Raw genomic sequence first — 27,979 nt, 5'->3', positions numbered from 1 at the left:
TGACTATAATACATTTTAGGTATTGCAAATGCACAACTAGTTTGGCTAGCTTGCCTTGTAGTGGTACTAGCAAGCCGAAGCATGACCTGAAAAACATTACCGCGTGTAAGAAGAGAGCTTATATTGCTAGCTAGCTACCGGCAGCAAAACAGCTTACTCGTTTGTCAATTGCCCTCATGAGTCCTGGTCTAGCGGGTCTAGGCTGCCACCGCTGCTATTTGGTCTTGCAATTATTTTTCTCACTGTCTCAACTCCTCTTCAGTGTATTCCGGCTCAAATAAATAGGGATCTATGTTCCTATGTAAAAGAACATTAAAACATGTTTTTGTCTTCCTGCTTTTCTTGAAAAGAGGAATCATCAGAAGAAACCACTGTAGCTAATTATTTAGCAATCCCGGATAGACGGTAACTTAGCTCCGGTGAACCTGTAAACTATTGCCGCCCCCATTTGGAAAAGCCTGCCTTTAAGGGTGGGAACAAGGAAGTAGGGCTCCCGTCAGGCTGTAATCTTTACAAAGCCAGGGAAATGGAAAATGAGTCAACCTAAATATCCTGAAATGGCCTGGCAGATAGGCACATGGTTGAGACAAGTTCAATGGCTTTATTGAACAAGGACAACTATATCTACTCGCTGCTAACTTGATCGTGCAATCGGGGGCGAAACCCAAAGGCCACAATAATTGCTACAAAACATGACTCCATTCATTTTTAGATCAGACAGCAGGCTCAAACAACCAATGACGTCATTGGTTGAACTCTCCCAGTGTGAAAATAGAAAATACAGCTATAGTGCATAATTATGTCTGAAACACAGTCTTATCATTCATAATTATGTGGGGAGACTGGAAAAACATCCCAAAGTGTTGAGCGGTAAAGTTTCTCTTTAAGTGCTTAATCTCTAGGCTAATAAAATTTGCTCCAGCTTTGACTTGAGAGGGCTGGGTTTATTACCTCATCTGTAAATGTGTGTCATATGGCATTAACAGAACGTATTCTCATATGACGTGCCCATATTCTACACCATGATCTTTTCACGGCAGAGTAAACCATGTTGAAGTGCTCTTCCCGCCACATGGTGTGAGTAATGTGTTAGGCCTAGTTCTGCTGATGGCTCAGTGTGTAAATCACTCAGTGTGTAGGCTAACCCACTAGCTTGGAACCACTGTGACACATTATCTCAGGCAGGAAGCTGAAGTCATAACCTCTTTCTCCTGAATCATGCTCCAGCATTCCTCCCCCGCAGTCCAAGGGCCCGTAGCGACAGGAAGTAGCACTCCATCCCATGCTGGGCCAATCAGAGCCTGACTGCTGAATGACCTGCACATCTTGCTCATCTTTAGGATAGATCTTGAATCATAAGAAAAGTCAGCGGTATGACTTATTAGGTGTATACTCAATCTGTCTGTCCAGGACTCTGTTCTGATAAATCCTGATAACAACAACAGCTAGTCTATAGTCATAACTGCATTTCCTAAATAGACATTGTAACAACCTCTCAGCAAAGATTTCAATTACCCAATTCAACCCTGCTTCTCTTTTAGAGTGACTTTAAATAGTGGCCTTCCGAGTGGCACAGGGGTCTAAGGCACTGCATCTCAATGCTTGAGGCGTCACTACAGACCCGGGTTCAACCCCAGGCTGTGTCACAGCTGGCCGTGACTGGGAGACCCATGAGGCGGCGCACAGTTGGCCCAGTGTCATCTGGGTTAGGGAAGGATTTTGCCAGCCGTGATTCCCTTGTCCCATCGTGCTCTAAAGACTCCTTGTGGCTGGCTTCCGGGTTAAGCAAGCAGTGCGGCTTGGCAGGGTCATGTTTTGGATGCATGGCTCTCGACCTTCGCCTCTCCGATTCCGTACGGGAGTTGCAGCGATGGGACAAGAATGTAACTACCAATTGGGGTAAAAAGTAAAAAGAATAAAAAATGGTCAGAGGGACTTAAAACAGAGGACTTGTGAGGCGTCTGTTTCTCAAACTAGGCACTCTAATGTACTTGTCCTTTGGCTCAGTTGTGCACCGGGGCCTCCCACTCCTCTTTCTATTCTGGATAGAGCCAGTTTGCTCTGTTCTGTGAAGGCAGTAGTACACAGCGTTGTACCAGATCTTCAGTTTCTTGCCAATTTCTCACATGGAATAGCCTTAATTTCTCAGAACAAGAATAGACTGACGAATATCATTAGAAAGTTCTTTGTTTCTGGCCATTTTGAGCCTTTAATCGAACCCACAAAGGCTGATGCTCCAGATACTTAATCAATCAATAAATCAATCAAATGTATTTATAAAGCCCTTCTTACATCAGCTGATGTCACAAAGTGCTGTACAGAAACCCAGCCTAAAACCCCAAACAGCAAACAATGCAGGTGTAGAAGCACAGTGGCTAGGAAAAACTCCCTAGAAAGGCCAGAACCTAGGAAGAAACCTAGAGAGGAACCAGGCTATAACGGGTGGCCAGTCCTCTTCTGGCTGTGCCGGGTGGAGATTATAACAGAACATGGCCAAGATGTTCAAATGTTCATAGATGACCAGCAGGGTCAAATAATAATAATCACAGTGGTTGTAGAGGGTGCAACAGGTCAGCACCTCAGGAGTAAATGTCCGTTGGCTTTTCATAGCCGATCATTCAGAGTATCTCTACCACTCCTGCTGTCTCTAGAGAGTTGAAAACAGCAGGTCTGTCCTGTGAACTGGTCAGGGTTCCATACCCGCAGGCAGAACAGTTGAAACTGGAGCAGCAGCACGACTAGGTGGACTGGGGACAGCAAGGAGTCATCAGGCCAGGTAGTCCTGAGGCATGGTGCTAGGGCTCAGGTTCTCCGAGAGAGAAAAAGAAAGAAAGAGAAAAAGCAGAGGGCAGTGATTTTACAATGCAATCCAAGTCCACATTTTTTTTCTCTCTTTACTCAATTAGTCTAAGTTTTTTTAAATTATCAATTAGCCTTTTAAAATGATAAACTTGGATTAGTTAACACAACGTGCCATTGGAACACAGGAGTGATGGTTGCTGATAATGGGCCTCTGTAGGTATTCCATTTAAATCAGCCATGTCCAGCTTCAATAATCATTTACAACATTAACAATGTCTGCACTGTATTTCTGATCAATTTGATGTCGTTTTAATGGACAGAAAATGTGCTTTTCTTTCAAAAACAAGGACATTTCTAACTGACCCCAAACTTTTGAACGGTAGTGTATATTCAAAACATAAAAAAATAAATAGAGCTGTCTTTTCTTTTATAATGTCACTTTGGCTGGTTCTTATGGGGGTAATGGAGAGACCTGCAAGAAAATGATGATTTGTATCTGAGAATGAAAGGTGATATGATTGTATTCTGGGTTAAGTGTAGCCTGAAATTAAGTGTGCTGGGAACAGTTTCCCAGGCAAAATCCCTAAGAAAAACCTGGTTCAGTCTGCTTTCCACCAGACACTGGAAGATGAATTCACCTTTCAGCAGGACAATAACTTAAAACACAAGAGTTGCTTACCAAGAAGACTCACAGTTTTACAGTTTACAGTTACAGTTTTGACTTAAATCTGCTTGAAAATCTATGGCAAGACCTGAAAGACCTGAAAACCAGAAATCACATTTACTTATTATTTTTACAGTCCTGATCTAATACAACCCTGATCCAGCCATCACCCTTTCACCTTTACATTTTTGATGATTTGTATCTGAGAATGAAAGGTGATATGATTGTATTCTGGGTTAAGTGTAGCCTGAAATTAAGTGTGCTGGGAACAGTTTCCCTAAATTCATTATGTATTTACCCGTGGGGGTTTTAAGCAATGAGAACTGGGCTGGCATGCCTGGCACTGGAGAGAGTCAGAGAGCAGTGAATTTACAATGCAATCCATGTTCAAAAAGGTTTTTTTCTCTTTTCTCTCCATACAGACATTTGTGAATGATGTTCGAATCCAGGAGCAGATGTATATCACTTTGAAGATTGATGACAAGTTAAGGTTTGGATATGATATCCTTTCAATCATTCCGTTGTTACAACCTTAGTGACACAACAGTACTTCAATCCCTAAAAACATGTACCATCTGTTAATTTAATTGCTCTCGTCCCACTGATCATTTGTCAAGCTGTATAGTTTTTAAGTGTCAAGCTGTCATTCACTCTATTGTGGTTTTGGCCTTGAATGACTGTTATGTGTGTATAATGAAGTGGCTGTGAGGATAGATGCAAATAGTGATAGATACAAACAAGTGTCTTTCCTTAACCTGTCTCACATACCAACCTGTTCACGGTGGTGCGAGGCGAGATGACTGTCCCAGACGAGGCTCTGCAGGTAAGACACTTCCTGCATCGCTGAACTCCAGACACAACACACATTACACAACACACACCACACAGCCCTGTGTATGCAACCTTCACTAGACACAGACCTACATGTACAGAGCCTCCAGAAAGTATTCACACCCCTTGCCTTTTTCCACATTTTGTTGTGTTACAGCCTGAATTTAAAATGGATTAAATTGAGATGTTTCTGTCACTGGCCTACACACACTGAACCATAATGTGGAATTATGTTATTTTTTAAACTGATTAATAAAAAAATGTGAAGCTGAAATGTCTTGAGTCAATAAGTATTCAACCCCTTTGTTATGGCAAGCCTAAATAAGTTCAGGAGTAAAAATGTGCTTAACAAGTCCGATAATAAGTTGCATGGACTCACTCTGTGTGCAATAATAGTGTTTAACATGATTTTTGAATGACTACCTCATCTCTGTACCCCACACATACAATTATCTGTAAGGTCCCTCAGTCGAGCAGTGAATTTCAAACACAGATTCAACCACAAAGTCCAGTGAGGTTTTCCAATGCCTCGCAAAGAAAGGCGCCTATTGATAGATGGGTAAAAATAAAAAAGCTGACATTGAATATCCCTTTGAGCATGGTGAAGTCATTAATTACACTTTAGATGGTGTATCAATACACCCAGTCACTACAAAGATACAGGCGTCCTTCCTAACTCAGTTGCCGGAGAGGAAGGAAACCGCTCAGGGATTTCACGATAAGGCCAATGGTGACTTTAAAACAGTTTCAGAGTTTAATGGCTGTGATAGGAGAAAACAGAGGATGGATCAACAACATTGTAGTTACTCCACAATACTAATCTAAATGACAGAGTGAAAAGAAGGAAGCTTGTACAGAATAAAAATATTCCAAAACATGCATCCTGTTTGCAACAAGGCACTAAAGTAATACAGCAAAAAGCAATTAACTTTTTATTGTAAATACAAAGTGTTATGCAAATCCAATACAACACATTACTGAGTACCACTCCATATTTTCAAGCATAGTGGTGGCTGCATCATGTTATGGGTATGCTTGTAATCGTTAAAGACTGGGGAGTTTTTCAGGATAAAAAATAAGCAGAATGGAGCTAAGCACAGGCAAAATCCCTAAGAAAAACCTGGTTCAGTCTGCTTTCCACCAGACACTGGAAGATGAATTCACCTTTCAGCAGGACAATAACTTAAAACACAAGAGTTGCTTACCAAGAAGACTCAGAGTTACAGTTTTGACTTAAATCTGCTTGAAAATCTATGGCAAGACCTGAAAATGGTTGTCTAGCAATGATCAACAACCAATTTGACAGAGCTTGAAAAGATATGAAAAGAATAATGGGCAAATATTGTACAATCCAAGTGTGCTAAGCTAAGAGACTTACCCGGAAAGACTCACAGCTGTAATCGCTGCCAAAGGTGATTCTAACATGTATTGACTCAGGGGGTTGAATACTTACAGTATCTAATCAAGATATATTAGCGGTTTATTTTTTACAAATGTTAGAATTTTTCTTCCACTTTGAGTAATTTGTGTAGGTCGTTGACAAAAAAATGACAATTAAATACATTTTACTCCCACTTTGTAACACAACAAAATGTGGAAAAAGTCAAGGGGTGTGAATACTTTCTGAAGGCACTGTGCACAATATCTATTTTGTTCTCAATATTGTGCTGAAATATCTAATTAATGCTAAATATGAAAATAGCACCAGTTATATCATAGTATAAAAAAGTGTTTGTACAGTCGTGGCCAAAAGTTTTGAGAATGACACAAATATTAAATTTCACAAAGTTTGCTGCTTCACTGTTTTTAGATATTTTTGTCAGATGTTACTATGGAATACTGAAGTATAATTACAAGCATTTCATAAGTGTCAAAGGCTTTTATTGACAATTACATGAAGTTGATACAAAGAGTCAATATTTGCAGTGTTGACCCTTCTTTTTCAAGACCTCTGCAATCCGCCCTGGCATGCTGTCAATTGACTTCTGGGCCACATCCTGACTGATGGCAGCACATTCTTGCATAATCAATGCTTGGAGTTTGTCAGAAATTGTGGTTTTTTGTTTGTCCACCCGCCTCTTGAGGATTGACCACAAGTTCTCAATGGGATTAAAGGTCTGGGGAGTTTCCTGGCCATGGACCCCTGAGCCACTTAGTTATCACTTTTGCCTTATGGCAAGGTGCTCCATCATGCTGGAAAAGGCATTGTTCGTCACCAAACTGTTCATGGATGGTTGGGAGAAGTTGGTCTCGGAGGATGTGTTGGTACCATTCTTTATTCATGGCTGTGTTCTTAGGCAAAATTGTGATTGAGCCCACTCCCTTGGCTGAGAAGCAACCCCACACATGAATGGTATCAGGATGCTTTACTGTTGGCATGACACAGGACTGATGGTAGCGCTCACCTTGTCTTCTCTGGACAAACTTTTTTCCGGATGCCCCAAACAATCGGAAAGGGGATTCATCAGAGAAAATGACTTTACCCCAGTCCTCAGCAGTCCAATCCCTGTACCTTTTGCAGAATATCAGTCTGTCCCTGATGTTTTTCCTGGAGAGAAGTGGCTTCTTTGCTGCCCTTCTTGACACCAGGCCATCCTCCAAAAGTCTTCGCCTCACTGTGCGTGCAGATGCACTCACACCTGCCTGCTGCCATTCCTGAGCAAGCTCTGTACTGGTGGTGCCCCGATCCCGTAGCTGAATCAACTTTAGGGGACGTCCTGGACCTTGCTGGACTTTCTTGGGCGCCCTGAAGCCTACTTCACAACAATTGAACTGCTCTCCTTGAAGTTCTTGATGATCCGATAAATGGTTGATTTAGGTGCAATCTTACTGGCAGCAATATCCTTGCCTGTGAAGCCCTTTTTGTGCAAAGCAATGATGGCTGCACGTGTTTCCTTGCAGGTAACCATGGCTGACAGAGGAAGAACAATGATTCCAAGCACCACCCTCCTTTTGAAGCTTCCAGTCTGTTATTCAAACTCAATCAGCATGACAGAGTGATCTCCAGCCTTGTCCTCAACAACACCTGTGTTAACGAGAGAATCACTGACATGATTTCAGCTGGTCCTTTTGTGGCAGGGCTGAAATGCAGTGGAAATGTTTTTTGGGGATTCAGTTAATTTACATGGCAATGAGGGACTTTGCAATTAATTGCAATTCATCTGATCACTCTTCATAACATTCTGGAGTATATGCAAATTGCCATCATACAAACTGAGGCAGCATACTTTGTGAAAATGTATATTTGTGTCATTCTCTCTTACAGCCACGACTGTAAGTAGACTCATGAGCTCATAGCTTGCCCCATGCAAATATAACTTTGGGCTGTGTGTGTGTGTGTGTGTGTGTGTGTGTGTGTGTGTGTGTGTGTGTGTGTGTGTGTGTGTGTGTGTGTGTGTGTGTGTGTGTGTGTGTGTGTGTGTGTGTGTGTGTGTGTGTGTGTGTGTGTGTGTGTGTGTGTGTCAGCATTAGATGAAAGATGATATTTCTGGCCATGACCGTGTACTCTTCCCCTGCTGTCTTCCCCTGCTGTGTCTCTTCCACTCTCTCTCTCCCTTGCCCCCTCACTGTCTCCCTCCCTCCCTCTCTTTCCCTCCATCAGCATGAGAAGTTCACCAGCCAGCTCCAGCTGAGTAAGAAGCCCTCCAACTGTGAGCCCACCAAGTCACCTGCCAAATCTCCTGCCAAGTCCCCTGCTAAGACCCCCAAGTCCTCCAGCTGCAGACCAGCCGAGAGCAAGGCAGCCGAGGGGACCATGGAGCCATCAGCCAAACCTGCCGAATCACACAAGGGAGATGACAAGATGGCAGGTGAGAGCAGGAAGCACATATAAGAGATGACATGTATGTTGTACATTACGGTATGATCCAGTCATTTCAGGGAATAACTTAATGGGATATTTCATTGTTGATCTTCAAGTGATTCAGTCATTACGCAGTATTTGGAGATTTTGGCAATTTCTGCATCCAAGTTGTGACTAGATTCATAATTCCATTTAATACCGATAGCATTTTAGAATCAGTATTCTAAATGAGTAAGCAACGAATGTCAAGATCCTACCGTAGATTATACAGTATAGATAGACATGTCATCTGAAAAGACTAATCAACCTCTACTTTTCACTGCCTGTCTCTTCTGGAGCTTTTTCTTTTCATGTATTGCCTGTAATAAAAGAGTGAGGGCTTAGGGCGGATGTTTAAATAACACATTGTAAATCCAGCTGAATCTCATTAAAGCAACCTTAATAACAACACAATAATCTGAACAACTGTCCCTGTACCACTGGAGGGTCTTATCTGATTGGCCAGCCTAGCATGCTCCTGTGCCCACTATCAGTAGCTGAATGAGTATTATTCCAATCAAATAGCTATAATTATCTACAGGAGGCAGTAGAGTGTCTGCAGCTGCTCCTGCTCTCCTCTCTCTCTGTTTCTGTTTCTGTCATCTCTCCCCTGTGCTCTTGGCAGGAGGAATGTCCGCTACACTTGCATCGTTTACACGCTCAATAGTCAATTCACTCAGCTGGAGTGAGAGCTTATGCTGGTGTTGGTGTAGGTAACAGTGGATATTTTACTGATGTTAGTGTTTCTTACAGTGTGTGGTACAGATACTGGATACTCTGTGGGAGGCTGAGGGGATGTCTTGAGTTGAATAGCTGCTGTATTACAGATGGCACAGTATATTTGTCTAGCTTTTAACAGGGGAACCATGGCTTTTGCATTGTGATAGTACATGGTTCATTGTCATTACATTAGGAATCTCAGAGGGAGTTTTTGCTATGCACTGGCCTTTTACAGTACGTTACCTGGGGTGGCAGGTAGCCTAGGCTATCGAAACGTCGCTGGTTCGAATCCCTGGGCCGATTAGGTGAAAAATCTGTCTACATAACCTTGAGCAAGGCACTTAACCCTAATTGCTCCTGTAAATTGCTCTGGATAAGAGTGTCTGCTAAATTACTTAAATGTTAAGCTGTTTGGTCCCTATGGATTGGGTAGTTTGTTCTGAAATATGAGAAGATGTCGTTAATGAATGGTTTTAGCCATTGTCTATAGTCTCAGGATCAAAACAACAGATGTTCTAACACTGTCATATGGGGCATCAGGCTTAATCCATAAGTCCAGTGTACCAACATTACATGCAACCCTGCTTGCCACCCACTATGTGTTTAATTACAACATCTGCAGTGGGGGCCTTCAGCAGAAGGCCTATAATGATAGGCAGAGGCACATCCACATGCGTCTCCTCCATTACCCGACGGCCCTTAAAAAATAGGAGGCAGGAAGCGTTTACATGTGTTTCTCCTTCGCTGCCACCTGGATATTTTAGCCTGTTAATTGTCAGTTTGATGCTAATGTGTTGGTCCCCCCTGACGACTCAGACTCAGGGAATCACTGTATGTTCCCTTTCCTCTCTGCAGCACACCACCATAGGTTCACTGGAGATATTACGCAAGCAGGCATAGCTCCTCACCAAGCTTGCAGCATTTATAGGCTCCTCACCAATCTTGCAGCAGTAATAGGCATTTATAGGCATTTTTAACACAAGCATCTGTAAGTATGCGCTGCAATTAATGCTTTCTCTGGGTTTTGTTCAACATATGTAGGATCTTAATTTGAGCTAGTTTGCCACAGCAGAATTTTTTTCCTGCAGCAACAGGAAATGTGGATTATAATTAATGGTGGTTTTTGTAGGGGTTGATCGGTTTTTCGTAAGGAAAAATCAAGTCTGAAATTCTGAAGTGGGAATTACAAACTTCAGAAGTCTTTTAAACCTTAAATATACAACAAGTTTTAAATGTCTTGCATTTCAGAAAAGTTGCCCTGCAACAGGGTGATCAAATGAAGATCCGGCATCTGCATGCAAAGTCAGTGCTTACTTAAACTTGAAGTGATTATGTTCCATTTAGCTATTGTGACTTTATTTGTAGTAAATTGGCCTACACATCATGTCCCGACCTGGGTTCAACTAGCAACATACTATTGGGCTTGACTTGGACTGAAATAGATGCCGGTACTCAGCTCTGGTGTACTCCTGCCCAAGTCAAGCACTGGTCACACCAATGTAAACATCATAGCTGGATTCAGCTGGGTGAAGTCAGAGTATTGTTGTGAAGTCTTAGAGGGATACACTGGTAGTCATACATCTATTTATGACTCCAGGCCTTTAGCAGCGGGGGGAGGAGAAGGTAGAAATATCCCATCTGTAACACCGAGAAATGTGTCCGTTGGGTCAAATGAGGTTCAGACAAAGTCCAGGAAGAGATTCTCCTCTTAAACATTTCAACCGATAAACACAGCCAACCTCCAGCCAGTCTGTTTGAAGTCAGATCTGCCATATGTGTTGGTTGTGTGTTGAGTTAAGCTCATTGGTGATAAGGGATCAGAGCATGGTGTTGATGGGTTTGTCCCTCTGTGTCCTGCTGACTGGGTTATGTAGGTCAGTGGAATGGCTAAAGCCAAATCAATGCTCCATGACCCATCATCCAGCTTTAAGACAGAGGGATTAAAATACAGTAGTGCAGCTGTGCTCAGGAAGTATTGCATGACCATCACAGTAACTACTGGTCTGTTACTGTGTCCATTGATTTCATTCATGTACATGCATGTTTCACAAGCACAATGGGTAGATTATTCAATCTAAATCTAGTGAAACTTCTTGTGTTTGTGTTATAGGTGACATAGCAGCATTGCACCGGGGAACCCCTCTGTATGGACAGCCATCTTGGTGGGGGGATGGGGACGCAGACGATGAGAACTCCTTCAAGCAGGAGACCAAGACGTGTGGGAAGAAGCATGACAGCTCTGCAGCAGGTAAGAACCAAAAAAAATGACCTCATCATATCTCAAATAAAACAAATGTGTACATGGCAAGATGTTCAGATACATGCATACTGTACAGTATACTCTAAGGCCTAAAGAACATGATCCAATGACATTCCTGATGGCTTGAGTTCAAATCAAGATAAACTGATCTGCTATCTTTTTACTCGTGTTTAGTTTTTATGAATTGGCAGGGAATTTGAACCGGCAATTTGTTTTTCCTGGTTGATCATTGTAGCCTATGCAATGTTTGTTCTGAAATAATCCCGTGGTTATAACAGAACTATAGCATGCCAACGTTGGAACATAAAGTGCAGAATACTTTCTGTAAATAGTGAAATGGTGGCTTTATGTTAATTCCCAGGCTTATCCTGTTTCTGTGTATTGAGGGTAATGGCCATCCGGACTCGCAGTACACAGTGTGTATATACACTGTGTGTGTGTCTGTGTTTGTCCGGAGGACTGGTATCCCATTAACTTGTGCTGGGCAGGAGTAACAGGATTAGAGATTAGGCCAGGCTTGGACGCAGCAGGACACCCAATGGGTGCTGGGGTGGACTGGGGGAAGGCCGACCAGACCTCTTAGACTATTAGATCATAGAGCTGTCCTTACACTATCAACAGTCAGAGCTGGACAATAGCACCAGTGCAGTGCATGTCCTCGGCAGCCCTTAGGAAAGCCAACATTTTGGGATAAATTGAGGCTTGTGATCGGAAAGCCTGGAGGACTTTTATTTTAATTCAAGTATGGGAGAGGTTGCATCTACCATGGAACTCAGTAAGTTGAAGCAATTTAACAGTTTCTTTGTGTGACCATTGACATATGTAGAAAGTATAGTGTAGGCTACCTTTGAATTACAATTCTATTAAACAACAGTCGATTAATGTAAGGATATTTGTATTATGACCATGTTCATTTTGGGGGGAAATGTACAGTTGAAGTCTGAAGTTTACATACACCTTAGCCAAATACATTAAAACTCAGTTTTTCACAATTCCTGACATTTAATCCTAGTAAAAATTCCCTATCTTAGGTCAGTTAGGATCACCACTTTATTTGAAGAATGTGTAAAATGAATAATAGTAGAGAGAGTGATTTATTTCAGCTTTTATTTCTTTCATCACATTCCCAGTGGGTCAGAAGTTTACATACACTCAATTAGTATTTGGTAGCATTGCCTTTAAATTGTTTAACTTGGGTGAAAACTTTTGGGTAGCCTTCCAGAAGCTTCCCACAATAAGTTGGGTGAATTTTGGCCCATTCCTCCGCACAGAGCTGGTGTAACTGAGTCAGGTTAGTAGGCCTCCTTGCTCGCACACGCTTTTTCAGTTCTGCCCACACGTTTTCCATAGAATTGAGGTCAGGGCTTTGTGATAGCCACTCCAATACCTTGACTTTGTTGTCCTTAAGCCATTTTGCCACAACTTTGGAAGTATGCTTGGGGTCATTGTCCATTTGGAAGACCCATTTGCGACCAAGCTTTAACTTCCTGACTGATGTCTTGAGATGTTGCTTCAATATATCCACATAATTTTCCGCCCTCATGATGTCATCTATTTTGTGAAGTGCACCAGCCTGGGTGGTTTCATGGTTTTAATACTTGTGTACTATTGTTTGTACAGATGAATGTAGTACCTTCAGGCGTTTGGAAATTGCGGTCTTGGTTGATTTCTTTGGATTTTCCCATGATGTCAAGCAAAGAGGCACTGAGTTTGAAGGTATGCCTTGAAATACATCCACAGGTACACCTCCAATTGACTCAAATGATGGAAATTAGCCTATCAGAAGCTTCTAAAGCCATGACATCATTTTCTGGAATTTTCCAAGCTGTTTAAAGGCACAGTCAACTTAGTGTATGTAAACTTCTAAACCACTGGAATTGTGATACAGTGAATTATAAGTGGAATAGTCTGTCTGTAAACAATTGTTTGAAAAATGACTTGTGTCATGCACAAAGTAGATGTCCTAACTGACTTGCCAAAACTATAGTTTGTTAACAAGAAATTTGTGGAGTGGTTGAAAAACGAGTTTTAATGACTCCAACCTAAGTGTATGTAAACTTCCAACTTCAACTGTAAAATTGCAATATTATTGTGAAAGCAGTGCTCTTATGTGCAGTAGATGGTATGTTGTGACCACTGACCTGTCCTTATCTCTGGTATTGAGAGGCCCACAGTAGAGGGAAGTTGACTGGTCTGTCAGCCGTTGTTGATATGGGCAGCATCCCCAAGGAAAGTGTCACAAACAGTGGGCCTTCCTGACCAGTCTTTAGTGACAGTCCCAAGCTTCAACAGAGTGCACTGGCATGTTATGTATGTAATTGTAAGCCATGTCTCTACGGCGGCATAAAAACAGATCCAGGGTTATATTCATGGTCTTTCAATGTAAATGATATGTGTGCAGTGTAGACAGCTTGCAGTGAGCGTGGGTGGTAGGCTGGTAGTGGGTGCTGAAGTCTATAGAATACCCATATAATGTTATGGAGTTCTATGTGATTGTGTAGAAACTGCTCCGTCTTCTCATTCAAACTGCACTGAATCTGAAAGCACTCACACCCTCCTCCTCGAATGCCACTTAAGGGAAGTCACTGAGGACAACACTCTCTCTGTTCAAAACAAGACACCATATCCACCCTCCTCTCCTCACCGTCCAGCTACACTCGCTCTCTCTCTTTTTCTCTTTCTCTCGCAGGGGCATACATTGTGAGTTTATCTAGCCAAGGAACCTTCAGCTTTGAATAGCATTATCTGCAGGCATTCTTTAGTCAACAAAGGGAACTTCGACTGGTGTGGAGGAGAGATAGAAAACCTTTTTAATGAATCAGCATTATTTTCCTGAAAGTCTCTTGGGAGCCCAAAGAAGGCACATAATAAGGGTACGCCAATAAGGTGTACACACAATACAGTTCCCCACATCAAAGAGCCAATTTATAATCTAATCTCCTCCCATAGCTATTTCTGTAGTGTGGAGAGGGCATACTACCCCCACTTGCCCTAGTAGAGAGAGGCTAACTAACATCAGAAGGTAGCAGTGGAGGGGAAGTGAGATAGTTTAGAGGAACGGTCTCATGTACTATTGAATAGATTCTGTTGTAGCCGCCCCCAGCCCCCATCCTTATGTATTGTCACTCAGGGCTATTGGGTTACGCCATTGCACCAGCTCTCACAGGGCGCTGAAACAAACCGCTTTCTCCAACACTGAAACTCTCATTCGCTATCTAGTCTATAGTAACTTGCTAAACTAGTAACTTGCTAAAGTCCTTATATATATTGTTTGGCTAATTAGTCAATTTAAGGACATAGTTTACTGGGAATCCGAACTGAGGCTTTAATTTTGAAGAGGGAACCACCTCTGCCTGAACTTGCACTTTCTTTGGTCACCTGTGGCTTTTCAGGAGGATATTCAGTCAGTCAGGCCGTTTCAGCTTTGAGGTATGTGTTCTCACTTTTAAAGGCACTCTGGTCACTTCAGGGCAGTGGATTAATGAGTGTAAAACACCTAAAGTCCTGCCAGATTACTTAGATGTATTATATTGTTAAGTATACATTTGGTTCCTGTCATTAATATGTAATGACATGGGTGTTGTTAGTAATGCTTTGTATGTCTCATGGACTCTAATGTACAGTAGTACACTGAGTGTCCATGTTAAATGAATGGCCACCATGACCCTCAGTGCTTTTGAGTTGAGTTTTCACATCAGTCACATGAGTCTTAATGTGATCATTAGAGGAAGGGTGGTAGTATTTATAAAAAAGGGAAGTTCTAGGCTTAAGTTCTGATTGTCTTGTTCGGGGAAGCAGTGGGTGTTATTGATGCTTGGATAGGATGAAACCTGAAAGCACAGCCTTATTTACCGCCAGACCTGTTGGTGACTATAATCTAGGACCTGATGCAAGTGGTACCAGTTTGAATGTACAGTGCCTTCGGAAAGTATTCAGACCCCTTTCATTTTTTTAAATGTTGTTACGTTACAGCATTATTCTAAAATGTATTAAAATGTTTGTTTTCCTCATCAATCTACACACAATAGCCCACAATGACAAAGCAAAAACAGGTTTTTAGAAGTGTTTGCTAACTTGTAAAAAATTGGAGCAGGTTTTCATCAAGGAGCTCTCTGTACTTTTCTCCTTTCATCTTTGCCTCAATCCTGACTGGTCTCCCAGTCACTGCCTCTGAAAAACATCCCCACAGCATGATGCTGCCACCACCATGCTTCACCGTAGGGATGGTGCCAGGCTTCCTCCAGACATGACGCTTGGCATTCAGGCCAAAGTGCTAAATCTTGGTTTCATCAGACCAGAGAATCTTGTTCCTCATAGTCTGAGAGACTTTAGGTGCCTTTTGGCAAACTCCAAGCGGGCTGTCATGTGGCTTTTACTGAGTGTCTTCCGTCTGGCCACTCTTCCATAAAGGCCTGATTGGTGGAGGGCTCTGTGGAGATGGTTCTCCCATCTCCACAGAGAAACTCTGGAGCTCTGTCAGAGTGACCATCGGGTTCTTGGTCACCTCCCTGACCAAAGCCCTTCTCCCCCGATTGCTCAGTTTGGCCGGGCGCCCAGCTCTTGGTGGTTCCAAACTTCTTCCATTCAAGAATGATGGAGGCCACTGTGGTCTTGGTGTTTTGGTACCCTTCCCCAGATCTGTCCCTCCACCCACAATTATGTTTCGGAGCTCTAAGGACAATTCCCTCAACCTCGTGGCTTGGTTTTTGCTCTGACATGCACTGTCAACTGTGGGACCTTATATAGACAGGTGTGTGCCTTTCCAAATCATGTCCAATCAAGTTGTAGAAACATCTCAAGGATGATCAATGGAAACAGGAAGCACCTGAGCTCAGTTTAGAGTCTCATAGCAAAGGGTCTGAATACTTATGTAAATAAGGTATTTCAGTTTTTTTTAAAGTTTTTTTTATACATTTCCAAAAATGTCTACAAACCTGTTTTTGCTTTGTCATGATGGGGTATTGTGTGTAGATTTTTTTATTTAATTCATTTCAGAATAAGGCTGTAATGTAACAAAATGTGGAAAAAGTCAAGGGGTCTGAATACTTTCCAAAGGTACTGTAGTTCTCTATATGGACAACATTATGTCTCATTTCACTCAATTTTTTACTTTGTTGAAAGCCCCAGTTCGTTGCAGACATGGGGAGTTTATCTGTTTTCAAAAAGAGACAAAAAGTACTTTTAAGTTGAAGTGAAAGATATAACTTTCAAGAAAGATTTGGCTTTATAGGGGGTCGTAAATCCCTGTAGGTATTATATCTTCAATATTTGACTTTGATATAGTTCCTTTACTCTGTTAGGGAGGAAATGTGCAAAGCCAACTTTTTTGTACGTTACATGAACAACTCAGCTACTCACTTTGTCATACATATAAACCAGATGGTCCAATCAGATCATCCATCATCTCCACATCCCATAATGCCTTGCCACTTAATGTAATCAAATTAAGTTACACAATCATTATTATGTAATAGCCTAAAGGGGTTTTGATTGGCTTCCTCATCAGTTATTGTCAAAGTGGAAACTACATGGCTTTGTGCCTGTCTACCTGGGCCCCAGCTCAGCCTGACCTGTTTTGTTTAGAGGGCTGTGTTCTGCCAGGGCCTCAGACACTGATTCAGACTAATGGTGAGACTCAGAACAGACACAGCTGAACGGCCCATGTGGGGCACATGACCTCTGACCTCTAGATACTGATCCCCAGTGTTCTCCTCTCTGTGAACCTACAGACGGCAGAGAGCCTAAGAGGAGTGAGAGGCCTAGGGAGGACGGCCTGGACCCAGAGCCCAGCTACTTTGAGATCCCCACCAAGGAGGCTCAGATGGCCGAGGACAGCATTCATGAGATCCCCACCAAAGACACTGAGGGGGCTGCTGCTACCGCCAGCGCCAGCCCTCAGGGCCACGCCTCCCCTCACGCCTTCACAATCGAGTTTGACGACACCTCCCCTGGCAAGGTCACGATCAAGGACCACGTGTCCAAGCTGACTCCGGACCACCGGCCCCGGCCTAAGAAGGCCTCCCATTCAGGCAGCAAGGACCTCAGCACCCTGCAGGCTGCCATGATGGTCTCTGAGAGCAAGGTGGCTGATTGGCTGGCCCAGAACGACCCCCCCACGGTGCGCAGTGAGTCCACGGAGGACAGCAAGAGCATCAAGAGTGATGTCCCTGTCCACTTCAAGAGGCTCAAAGGTGAGGGCCATAGCCTGCCTGCTCTCCTCCCTATATCCCTGCCTGTCTTTCTCTCTGTCCCCCATCTGTTGCCAGATCAGCGAATGCACTTATTCCTCCCTATAGCTACACTACAGTATCTTCTACTAACTGTTCTACATCTGGCCTTGCTAACCTCACAATTAAGCTGATCAACATGTGTTTTACTGCTAAAAACCATGAGTGTTTGAGTGTTATTTTGGGAGGTTTTTGGGGAGGTCCTGTAAAATGCATCCTCTTAACAAAGCTTATCTCTTACTCGCTACTAACAGATCCTAAAATGTTGGTCAATCTGATCCTCTAAAATAAGACTTGTGTTTGACCCAGAAACTCCTAGGGCGCTATTCAATCTGTATCGCTGAAGCGTTACAGATTGCCCGCTAGAAATTTAAAGGTAATTTACTATTGAGCTGACATATGCAGCGTTTGCTGTGAATGCAGTCTCCACTAACACGGGAACATTGCCTTTAAATTGCAATCACGCTGTAACGCTGAATTTCCGCATTACGGATTGACAACAATAACAATGATATCTGTCCATTGGTGGGAGGGGTCCCAGAGGGAATGTCCATAGGGGAAGCATCAGGGGGGAAGTGAGAAGTGAATGAAACAATAATACAAATAATAATATATACATATTTACAACTGTAACGATGATATATCAGAGGGAGCAGGTAGCAGCCTAGCGGTGGCTAGTAGTTCTGTAGTTGCAATGGCGCCCTAGTAGCAACCTAAGCAGAGAGCTCCTGGAAATATGTACATATTTAATCGTTTTTAAGTGTTTTTTTTATCAGCTGTTTTGTTTTTGATAACGTTGAGTTTTATTGCATATTTCTGGTGGTTTTGACCCACAGATTTGCAGATGGACTGGCAGGTCAACTCGTTTCGACTTGGCTAGCTAGCTGACTAATAGTTTTTGTTTGAATGATGCATCTGGACACTGTATCAGCTTTTGTGTTTCACCTGGCTGCTGGTCCCTGATGTTTTGAAAACATAAATTGAAGTCACCTGAAGCTTGAGAGGAATGGGAGATGCAGTAGAGGAATGCAGAGCAGAGGCAGAAGGCTCATAGTGAGGACGACTGGCTACTATTCTGAACTCTGTGTGGTGAGCTTTCTGGCGCCCAGAGCTGCTGAGGCAGAGGGCTCATAGTGAGGACGACTGGCTACTATTCTGAACTCTGTGTGGTGAGCTTTCTGGCGCCCAGAGCTGCTGAGGCAGAGGGCTCATAGTGAGGACGACTGGCTACTATTCTGAACTCTGTGTGGTGAGCTTTCTGGCGCCCAGAGCTGCTGAGGCAGAGGGCTCATAGTGAGGACGACTGGCTACTATTCTGAACTCTGTGTGGTGAGCTTTCTGGCGCCCAGAGCTGCTGAGGCAGAGGGCTCATAGTGAGGACGACTGGCTACAATTCTGAACTCTGTGTGGTGAGCTTTCTGGCGCCCAGAGCTGCTGAGGCAGAGGGCTCATAGTGAGGACGACTGGCTACTATTCTGAACTCTGTGTGGTGAGCTTTCTGGCGCCCAGAGCTGCTGAGGCAGAGGGCTCATAGTGAGGACGACTGGCTACAATTCTGAACTCTGTGGGGTGAGCTTTCTGGCGCCCAGAGCTGCTGAGGCGTCACCCAAGTGGGTACCATACATTGGGAAGAAGGAGAAGTCCAGTAGCTACACGACTCAGGCTGGTTCCCAGAGTACCCCTTTATATGATCGTCACCAGACTCTTCATCAACCATCTCCCTCATCACCTTCCTCTGATCAAGCCATGAACTGTCCATCTCCATCTTTGGGGGATGCATGCACTCAAAGACTTGGCCTCTATTGGTTGACCTATAGTTAGGTCAACCAGTACATCACTGGATGTGATGTACTAGCTAGCTAGGCTACTCAATGTGATGTACTAGCTAGGCTACTCAATGTGATGTACTAGCTAGGCTACTCAATGTGATGTACTAGCTAGCTAGGCTACTCAATGTGATGTACTAGCTAGGCTACTCAATGTGATGTACTAGCTAGCTAGGCTACTCAATGTGATGTACTAGCTAGGCTACTCAATGTGATGTACTAGCTAGCTAGGCTACTCAATGTGATGTAATAGCTAGGCTACTCAATGTGATGTACTAGCTAGGCTACTCAATGTGATGTACTAGCTAGGCTACTCAATGTGATGTACTAGCTAGGCTACTCAATGTGATGTACTAGCTAGGCTACTCAATGTGATGTACTAGCTAGGCTACTCAATGTGATGTACTAGCTAGGCTACTCAATGTGATGTACTAGCTAGGCTACTCAATGTGATGTACTAGCTAGGCTACTCAATGTGATGTACTAGCTAGGCTACTCAATGTGATGTACTAGCTAAGCTACTCATGGTGATGCATTGCGTGTTGGTTTTTTGCTTTTGAAAAGTACTATAGACATTTTATAAATGATTATTATTATTATTAAATTCCCAAACTGGCCCTCATACAATCATGTCCACCTAATCATCCCCAGCTTCCAATTGGCTCATTCATCCCTCCTCGTCTCCCCTCTAACTATTCCCCAGGTCACTTCTGTAAATAACAATGTGTTCTCGTCAACTTACCTGGTAAAATAAGGGTAAAATAAACAATTTAATATAGACATTTTTTTTAAATATTCAGCAGCCTGATGGTCTGGGGGTAGAAGCTATTGGCCGAATGACAGTTTTGCCATGATGCTCCTATACTGCCCACGTCTGAGTGATGGAAGCGGGGAGAACCGGCCGTGGCTCGGGTGGCTGAGGTCCTTGATGATTTTCTTGGCCTTGATGATCTTCTTGGATTTCCTGTGACACATGGTGTCGTTCGGCTGAGCGTACCACCCTCTGTAGAGCCTTGCGGGGAGCGGTGGGGAAGTTGCCGTACCAGGCTGTGATGCAGCCCGACAGTATGCTCTTGATGATGCTCCTGTACAACACTGTGAGGGCCTTCAGGGACAGACAGAATTTCTTCAGCCTCCTGAGGTTCAAAAGTCGCTGTCGTGCCTTCTTCAGCACGGTGTCCGCCTGGTTTGACAATTTGTTTTTCGCTGTCTCCACGGCGGCCCAGTTGATAAGGATGGGATCATGCCCAGCCTGGTTAATCCTGAAGTCCATAATCAGCTCCTTTGTTTTGCTGGCGTTGGCACCACATCGTCAGAGTGCCTACCTCATGTCCGTGGGTCGTCTCGTTGCCGTTGGTAATCAGGCCTAGTACTGTCGTGTCGTCGGTGAGCTTGATGATGAAGTTGGAACTGTGTGAGCTCATGCAGTCGTGGGTATACAGGGAGTGCAAGAGGGAACTGAAGTCGCACCCTTATGGGGCCCCCGTGTTGAGGATCACTGTGGAGGAGGTAATGTTACCTTCCAGTAGAAGCATGTCTTCTACTTTGCTAATGCCGGTAGCAGCAGTCGTACTCTAAGCTATAGTAGGCAGGCAGACAGGAGAGAAGGTAAAGAAAGGCCATTGCGTGTTTACTCCCCCTGTAGCCTGATCTGACTTTCATCCTGAGAGAAGGCTTTGCTCGCTACTCATCTTAGTGGTTTATCTAGCTGTATGATTATTCTCCTCCAGGAAACTCTGCTCAGACAAAATTCCCTATGAAGTCACACCATCTCCATGAAATGATAGGTGGCTGTCTGCACTATTTAAAGGTCCTTTATCTCAAATAGTGTCTGATTTATGTAATTCTATAAAGTTCCTTTATATCAAATAGTGTCTGTTTATGTTATTCTATAAAGGTCCCCACCCTCAAGCAAACAGATGTTGAAATCCTTTTGTGTACTTCATATCACTGACAGAGACACCCACTTATCAAATCAAATCAAATGGCTCTCAGACCCTGGCCATGACCTCACTCTCCGAGGGCGTCTCAGGGAGAGTTGGGATATGCAGAAAACACATTTACAATTCACACATGCGAATAATACACACTTGTACAAATATACAGTAAATATAGGACAAATATAATCACCCTCCCACACACTTACGGCTCTCTACGTACAACCTACCACTCTGACTGGTGATTCTTCATACGTAAATCTCTCTGCCCTACATAAACCCAGAGACTACATACAGTATGGCTCTCTGCCCTACATAAACCCAGAGACTACATACAGTATGGCTCTCTGCCCTACATAAACCCAGAGACTACATACAGTATGGCTCACTGCCCTACATAAACCCAGAGACTACATACAGTATGGCTCTCTGCCCTACATAAACCCAGAGACTACATACAGTATGGCTCACTGCCCTACATAAACCCAGAGACTACATACAGTATGGCTCTCTGCCCTACATAAACCCAGAGACTACATACAGTATGGCTCACTGCCCTACATAAACCCAGAGACTACATACAGTATGGCTCTCTGCCCTACATAAACCCAGAGACTACATACAGTATGGCTCTCTGCCCTACATAAACCCAGAGACTACATACAGTATGGCTCTCTGCCCTACATAAACCCAGAGACTACATACAGTATGGCTCTCTGCCCTACATAAACCCAGAGACGACATACAGTATGGCTCTCTGCCCTACATAAACCCAGAGACTACATACAGTATGGCTCTCTGCCCTACATAAACCCAGAGACGACATACAGTATGGCTCTCTGCCCTACATAAATCCAGAGACTACATACAGTATGGCTCTCTGCCCTACATAAACCCAGAGACTACATACAGTATGGCTCTCTGCCCTACATAAATCCAGAGACTACATACAGTATGGCTCTCTGCCCTACATAAACCCAGAGACTACATACAGCATGGCTCTCTGCCCTACATAAACCCAGAGACTACATACAGTATGGCTCTCTGCCCTACATAAACCCAGAGACGACATACAGTATGGCTCTCTGCCCTACATAAATCCAGAGACTACATACAGTATGGCTCTCTGCCCTACATAAACCCAGAGACTACATACAGTATGGCTCTCTGCCATACATAAACCCAGAGACTACATACAGCATGGCTCTCTGCCCTACATAAACCCAGAGACTACATACAGTATGGCTCTCTGCCCTACATAAACCCAGAGACGACATACAGTATGGCTCTCTGCCCTACATAAATCCAGAGACTACATACAGTATGGCTCTCTGCCCTACATAAACCCAGAGACTACATACAGTATGGCTCTCTGCCCTACATAAACCCAGAGACTACATACAGCATGGCTCTCTGCCCTACATAAACCCAGAGACTACATACAGTATGGCTCTCTGCCCTACATAAACCCAGAGACGACATACAGTATGGCTCTCTGCCCTACATAAATCCAGAGACTACATACAGTATGGCTCTCTGCCCTACATAAACCCAGAGACTACATACAGTATGGCTCTCTGCCATACATAAACCCAGAGACTACATACAGCATGGCTCTCTGCCCTACATAAACCCAGAGACTACATACAGTATGGCTCTCTGCCCTACATAAACCCAGAGACGACATACAGTATGGCTCTCTGCCCTACATAAACCCAGAGACTACATACAGTATGGCTCTCTGCCCTACATAAACCCAGAGACTACATACAGTATGGCTCTCTGCCCTACATAAACCCAGAGACTACATACAGTATGGCTCTCTGCCCTACATAAACCCAGAGACTACATACAGTATGGCTCTCTGCCCTACATAAACCCAGAGACTACATACAGTATGGCTCTCTGCCCTACATAAACCCAGAGACGACATACAGTATGGCTCTCTGCCCTACATAAACCCAGAGACTACATACAGTATGGCTCTCTGCCCTACATAAACCCAGAGACGACATACAGTATGGCTCTCTGCCCTACATAAATCCAGAGACTACATACAGTATGGCTCTCTGCCCTACATAAACCCAGAGACGACATACAGTATGGCTCTCTGCCCTACATAAACCCAGAGACTACATACAGCATGGCTCTCTGCCCTACATAAACCCAGAGACTACATACAGTATGGCTCTCTGCCCTACATAAACCCAGAGACTACATACAGTATGGCTCTCTGCCCTACATAAACCCAGAGACTACATACAGTATGGCTCTCTGCCCTACATAAATCCAGAGACGACATACAGTATGGCTCTCTGCCCTACATAAACCCAGAGACTACATACAGTATGGCTCTCTGCCCTACATAAACCCAGAGACTACATACAGTATGGCTCTCTGCCCTACATAAACCCAGAGACTACATACAGTATGGCTCTCTGCCCTACATAAACCCAGAGACTACATACAGTATGGCTCTCTGCCCTACATAAACCCAGAGACTACATACAGTATGGCTCTCTGCCCTACATAAACCCAGAGACGACATACAGTATGGCTCTCTGCCCTACATAAACCCAGAGACTACATACAGTATGGCTCTCTGCCCTACATAAACCCAGAGACGACATACAGTATGGCTCTCTGCCCTACATAAACCCAGAGACTACATACAGTATGGCTCTCTGCCCTACATAAACCCAGAGACTACATACAGTATGGCTCTCTGCCCTACATAAACCCAGAGACTACATACAGTATGGCTCTCTGCCCTACATAAACCCAGAGACTACATACAGTATGGCTCTCTGCCCTACATAAACCCAGAGACTACATACAGTATGGCTCTGTTAATGGCAGTCAGAATACTGTCTACTTCCTCAGGATTAGTCACCAGTACTTCTAAATCCCCCAGCCGTCTCCCAGCTCTGACACCCATTGTCTGAGCTTAGCATGGATGGCACAGTGGGCTACCTGCCTGTCTACCTCCCCCATTCTCCATTCTCCCTGCCTAAGGCACTCATTTCCTGCTGAACACCAAGGAGCCAGGCCACATCCATCCCATCTCCTTAATGATTCATCCACATAGTGCTTTAGTTGTGCTTTCCCTTTGTTTCATATTTTAATTGGAGCCTGAACACTATCTCTGTCTGCATCTTTATTACCATCACTGGGGCTTTTGTAATGCACTTTTTGGGTATGACAACATGAATCTCTCTCTCTCTTGCTCTCTCTCTCTCTCTTTCTCCCCACCTATTCTACCTGCTAACTGCTGAGTAGGGTTCTTTTGCTGTGGGATGCTATTTGACAGGACACAGGAGAGAGTGCGGGCTGGGCGCTAGCTACTCTTTAGAGCTGGCTAATTAAATGGCTGCTAATTTATGGTGTGCGATAGCTGTGTCTGGGGGTGGGGCGCAGACAGGATGGTATGAATAGAGATTTATGAAGCACATAGCATGTATGAAGGTGAAGTCAGAGGCTGGGCTGCTGGGTGCTACAGTACATACAATGCTGCTGGACAATGCAGTCTTTCCAGTTTTAGGTGTGGCTCCTGTACTCGGTTTCTGGGGTTTATTCTGAAGCTGTGCCTTCCAGAGGCTGTGGTGGGAGTCTAGCTGTGGGACCGAGAGGAGGGAGAAACAGGGGTCGGTGTTGAGGTTGGAGTTGTCAGGCTGCAGGCAGTCAGGACTGGGAGCTTAGGAGCCTGGTGTGTGTATAAACCGTACATGTGTGTCTGAGTCGTGCTCAGTGGTGCTCAGTGCTGCCGTCAGCCCCAGGGACAGAGAGCTGTGTGTGTGCCGTCAAGCGTGAGGACGGGAAAGCGAGACGAGCCAGAGGCTGCTGTGTTAATATTCATGTTCTCAGGTGGGTCTCTGAAACACAATGGATGGAGAGGCATGCGGTGCACGGGGTGCATGGGGACCGCCTGGAGATACTGTGTAGCTTTTACACTGCAAAGTAAGGGTTCACTTTGTTGTTTGTGATGTAAATTAACCAACAGTTTAATAATTATGTTACGTTTTGGTGGTTTTACTCACTTACTGTAGAAGGTTGTGAATGTTCTTGTGTGTTTTTACATTTGACATTTGTCCGTGTGTTAGAGGGTTAACGCTGCTGTGCTGTGTAGTAGGGTTAACTGTTGTTTTGTTGGCTGTCTCTTTATGTTGTATATTACGGTTAATAACGTTATTTGATTGGATGTGCCTCTGTGCTTTGTAGAGTTAACTGTGTTGTTTGTTCTGTACTGTGTAGTAGGGTTAACTGTGTTGTTTGTTCTGTACTGTGTAGTAGGGTTAACTGTGTTGTTTGTTCTGTACTGTGTAGTAGGGTTAACTGTGTTGTTTGTTCTGTACTGTGTAGTAGGGTTAACTGTGTTGTTTGTTCTGTACTGTGTAGTAGGGTTAACTGTATTGTTTGTTCTGTACTGTGTAGTAGGTTTAACTGTGTTGTTTGTTCTGTACTGTGTAGTAGGGTTAACTGTGTTGTTTGTTCTGTACTGTGTAGTAGGGTTAACTGTGTTGTTTTTGCTAGATGTGTCTATGTGCTGTGTGTGATGAGGTGGAGGAGTTGCAGTCTGACTCATGTGGGCCCGGGGCCAGCCAGCTCTAGTCACTCAGAGACAGGCAGCGCTGTGAGGCTCCTAACAGTTCCTTTGTCTGGGGCTGCTGCTTGAAAGGCCTCTGTCTCCAGAGTGGCCTGGTGATTTCTGCCTCTGAACCCACCACTGTCAGGTCTGATTTCATGCTATTTCCTAAGCCCCCGCTAAAGAATACCCACTTTCCCTCCTCCCTCCACCCTTCCTGCTCCTGCTCCTTCCTCCAACCCCCTCCTCTCCCCCCTCTGCCCACTGAGGAGGCAGGGCTGGTATTACTGTGGCTGGGTGAAGTCTGGAGTGCTGCCGCATATTGGATTGCATCATAGAGGGCTATGGAGGCCTGTCCTTCTCGCTTTCTCGCGCTAAGTCATAATTAGCAGTTGAATGGTCAGAGGTTGGATGTTTAGTGTTTCCTGTATGCACAGTAACTCAGGTATGTGCTCTCCTCTTTTGGCCCTCCCAGGCAGCAAGCATGAGGACGGCACCCAGAGCGACTCCGAGAACGGGATTGGTCTGCGCTTCGGCAACCGGAGGCTGGCTTTGGAGGAGAGGCTGAGGGTGGCGCAGGGAGGACAGGGGGGTCAGGGGGGCCGGACCACCAGCAACAGGACCGCCTTCATGATCGAGTTCTACGATGACGACAACCCCCGCAAGCGACGATCCTACTCCTTCTCCCAGACTGCACCGCTGCTTGGGGGCGTGGCCGGGGAGGCTCTGTGCCCCACGCCCCCCTCCCACCCTAAGTCCCCCTCTACCACGACCACAGCCACAGACTTCAGCAAGGCCCCGTTATCAGCGGCACTGATAGCGGGTGCCCCCACGGCCGCCCGGGTCCTGATGAAGCAGAGGTCTGAGGACCAGAGCATAGGAAGGAGCTCGGTCAGTACGGGTCACCAGACCACTGAGCCCAGCCCCAGTGAGGAGGGTCTGAGGAACCCTCGGTCTCAGGGGGACAGGGAGCAGGAGGATGACCAGAGCGATAAGGGAACCTACACCATTGAGCTGGAGAACCGCAACCCTGAGGAGGAGGAGGCCAGGCGCATGATAGACAAGGTATGGTCAGCTTTCTGAAGTATTTTCACACACCTCAAGGATTTATCGTTATGGGTTGGGATGCTGTGAATCCGATTTTTATTTGAAAAAAATATTTTCTGAATTGCAGGTAGGAAAGCTGACCTGGTTTGAATGTAAGAATGGCCAAGTTCTATGTGTCTTGAATTAACTGTATCAAAGGTCATGTTATTTTTCTTCAGTTTTCTAAAATTCATAAATAACATCCACTAAGCATGCTGAGCTTTTGAAGCTGTAATGATCTGTCATAATGAATTATTACATCGCTATTTTCCGAATTAAAAGCATTTTACTATGTCCTCTGATGCTCTCTGACCCATGGGTAAAAGTGTATTGGATTTAATTTTGTAATGTATTTTATTTCCAACTGAATGTGTTCGTTGCGAGACCAATTGAAAATATTTACATTGTACAATATGTAGTCTAACACTTTTATACACTGAAGGTCTTGATCAGGCACTCACTAATATACACATTTTCAATGGTATATTAACAAAGAAATGTTTCTGTCAGGAAATGGTATACCCAGCAGCATAGGTCTTTGCGCTGATGTGGCGATCAATTTCCCTTAAGTCTCTCTGTTCTAATTAGGGTTAGCTCATATAAACAGCCATACACAATGAGAGAGTGAGCTATATAACCTGCTGCATAACCTGGCTGTCACAATCCAGTGCAACAGCTGCCATAATAAAAAACACAGTTAACACAGCACAAGACTCATTCATAAGACTCACGCACAAGACTCAAAATCAAATCAAATCAAATGTTATTTGTCACATACACATGGTTAGCAGATATTAATGCGAGTGTAGCGAAATGCTTGTGCTTCTAGTTCCGACAATGCAGTAATAACCAACAAGTAATCTAACCTAACAATTCCACAACTACTACCTTATACACACAAGTGTAAAGGGATAAAGAATATGTACATAAAGATATATGAATGAGTGATGGTACGGAACGGCATAGGCAAGATGCAGTAGATGGTATAGTGTACAGTCTATACATATGAGATGAGTAATGTAGGGTATGTAAACATAAAGTGGCATAGTTTAAAGTGGCTAGTGATACATGTGTTACATAAAGATGGCAAGATGCAGTGGATGATATACAGTACAGTATATACATATACATATGAGATGAGTAATGTAGGGTATGTAAACATTATATTAAGTGGCATTGTTTAAAGTGGCTAGTGATACATTT

The 27,979-nt window shown here is 44.1% G+C and overlaps 1 protein-coding gene across 6 annotated transcripts in view; it reads left to right on the top strand.

Annotated features, from left to right (window-relative positions):
- The window catches only part of cep170aa (centrosomal protein 170Aa), a 63,746-nt gene that overhangs the window by 21,135 nt on the left and 14,632 nt on the right, over positions 1 to 27,979 (top strand). For 3 of the 6 annotated variants that reach the window (XM_071409421.1, XM_071409416.1, XM_071409417.1), the window contains exons 4-9: positions 3,889 to 3,970; positions 4,234 to 4,289; positions 7,899 to 8,106; positions 10,969 to 11,106; positions 16,848 to 17,309; positions 26,166 to 26,755. In XM_071409421.1, the coding sequence (XP_071265522.1) occupies positions 3,889 to 3,970; positions 4,234 to 4,289; positions 7,899 to 8,106; positions 10,969 to 11,106; positions 16,848 to 17,309; positions 26,166 to 26,755 (1,536 nt within the window). Of the gene's footprint in view, positions 1 to 3,888; positions 3,971 to 4,233; positions 4,290 to 7,898; positions 8,107 to 10,968; positions 11,107 to 11,744; positions 11,894 to 14,264; positions 14,548 to 16,847; positions 17,310 to 26,165; positions 26,756 to 27,979 lie in introns of those variants that run through there. The other 3 variants (XM_071409418.1, XM_071409419.1, XM_071409420.1) reach the window with 3 other exon arrangements.

Source organism: Salvelinus alpinus, chromosome 7 (genome assembly GCF_045679555.1).
Source record: "Salvelinus alpinus chromosome 7, SLU_Salpinus.1, whole genome shotgun sequence".
NCBI classification, from domain to species: Eukaryota; Metazoa; Chordata; class Actinopteri; order Salmoniformes; family Salmonidae; genus Salvelinus; species Salvelinus alpinus.
Note: the sequence above shows the minus strand (reverse complement) of the source record. Positions and strands in the feature narration are given on the sequence as shown.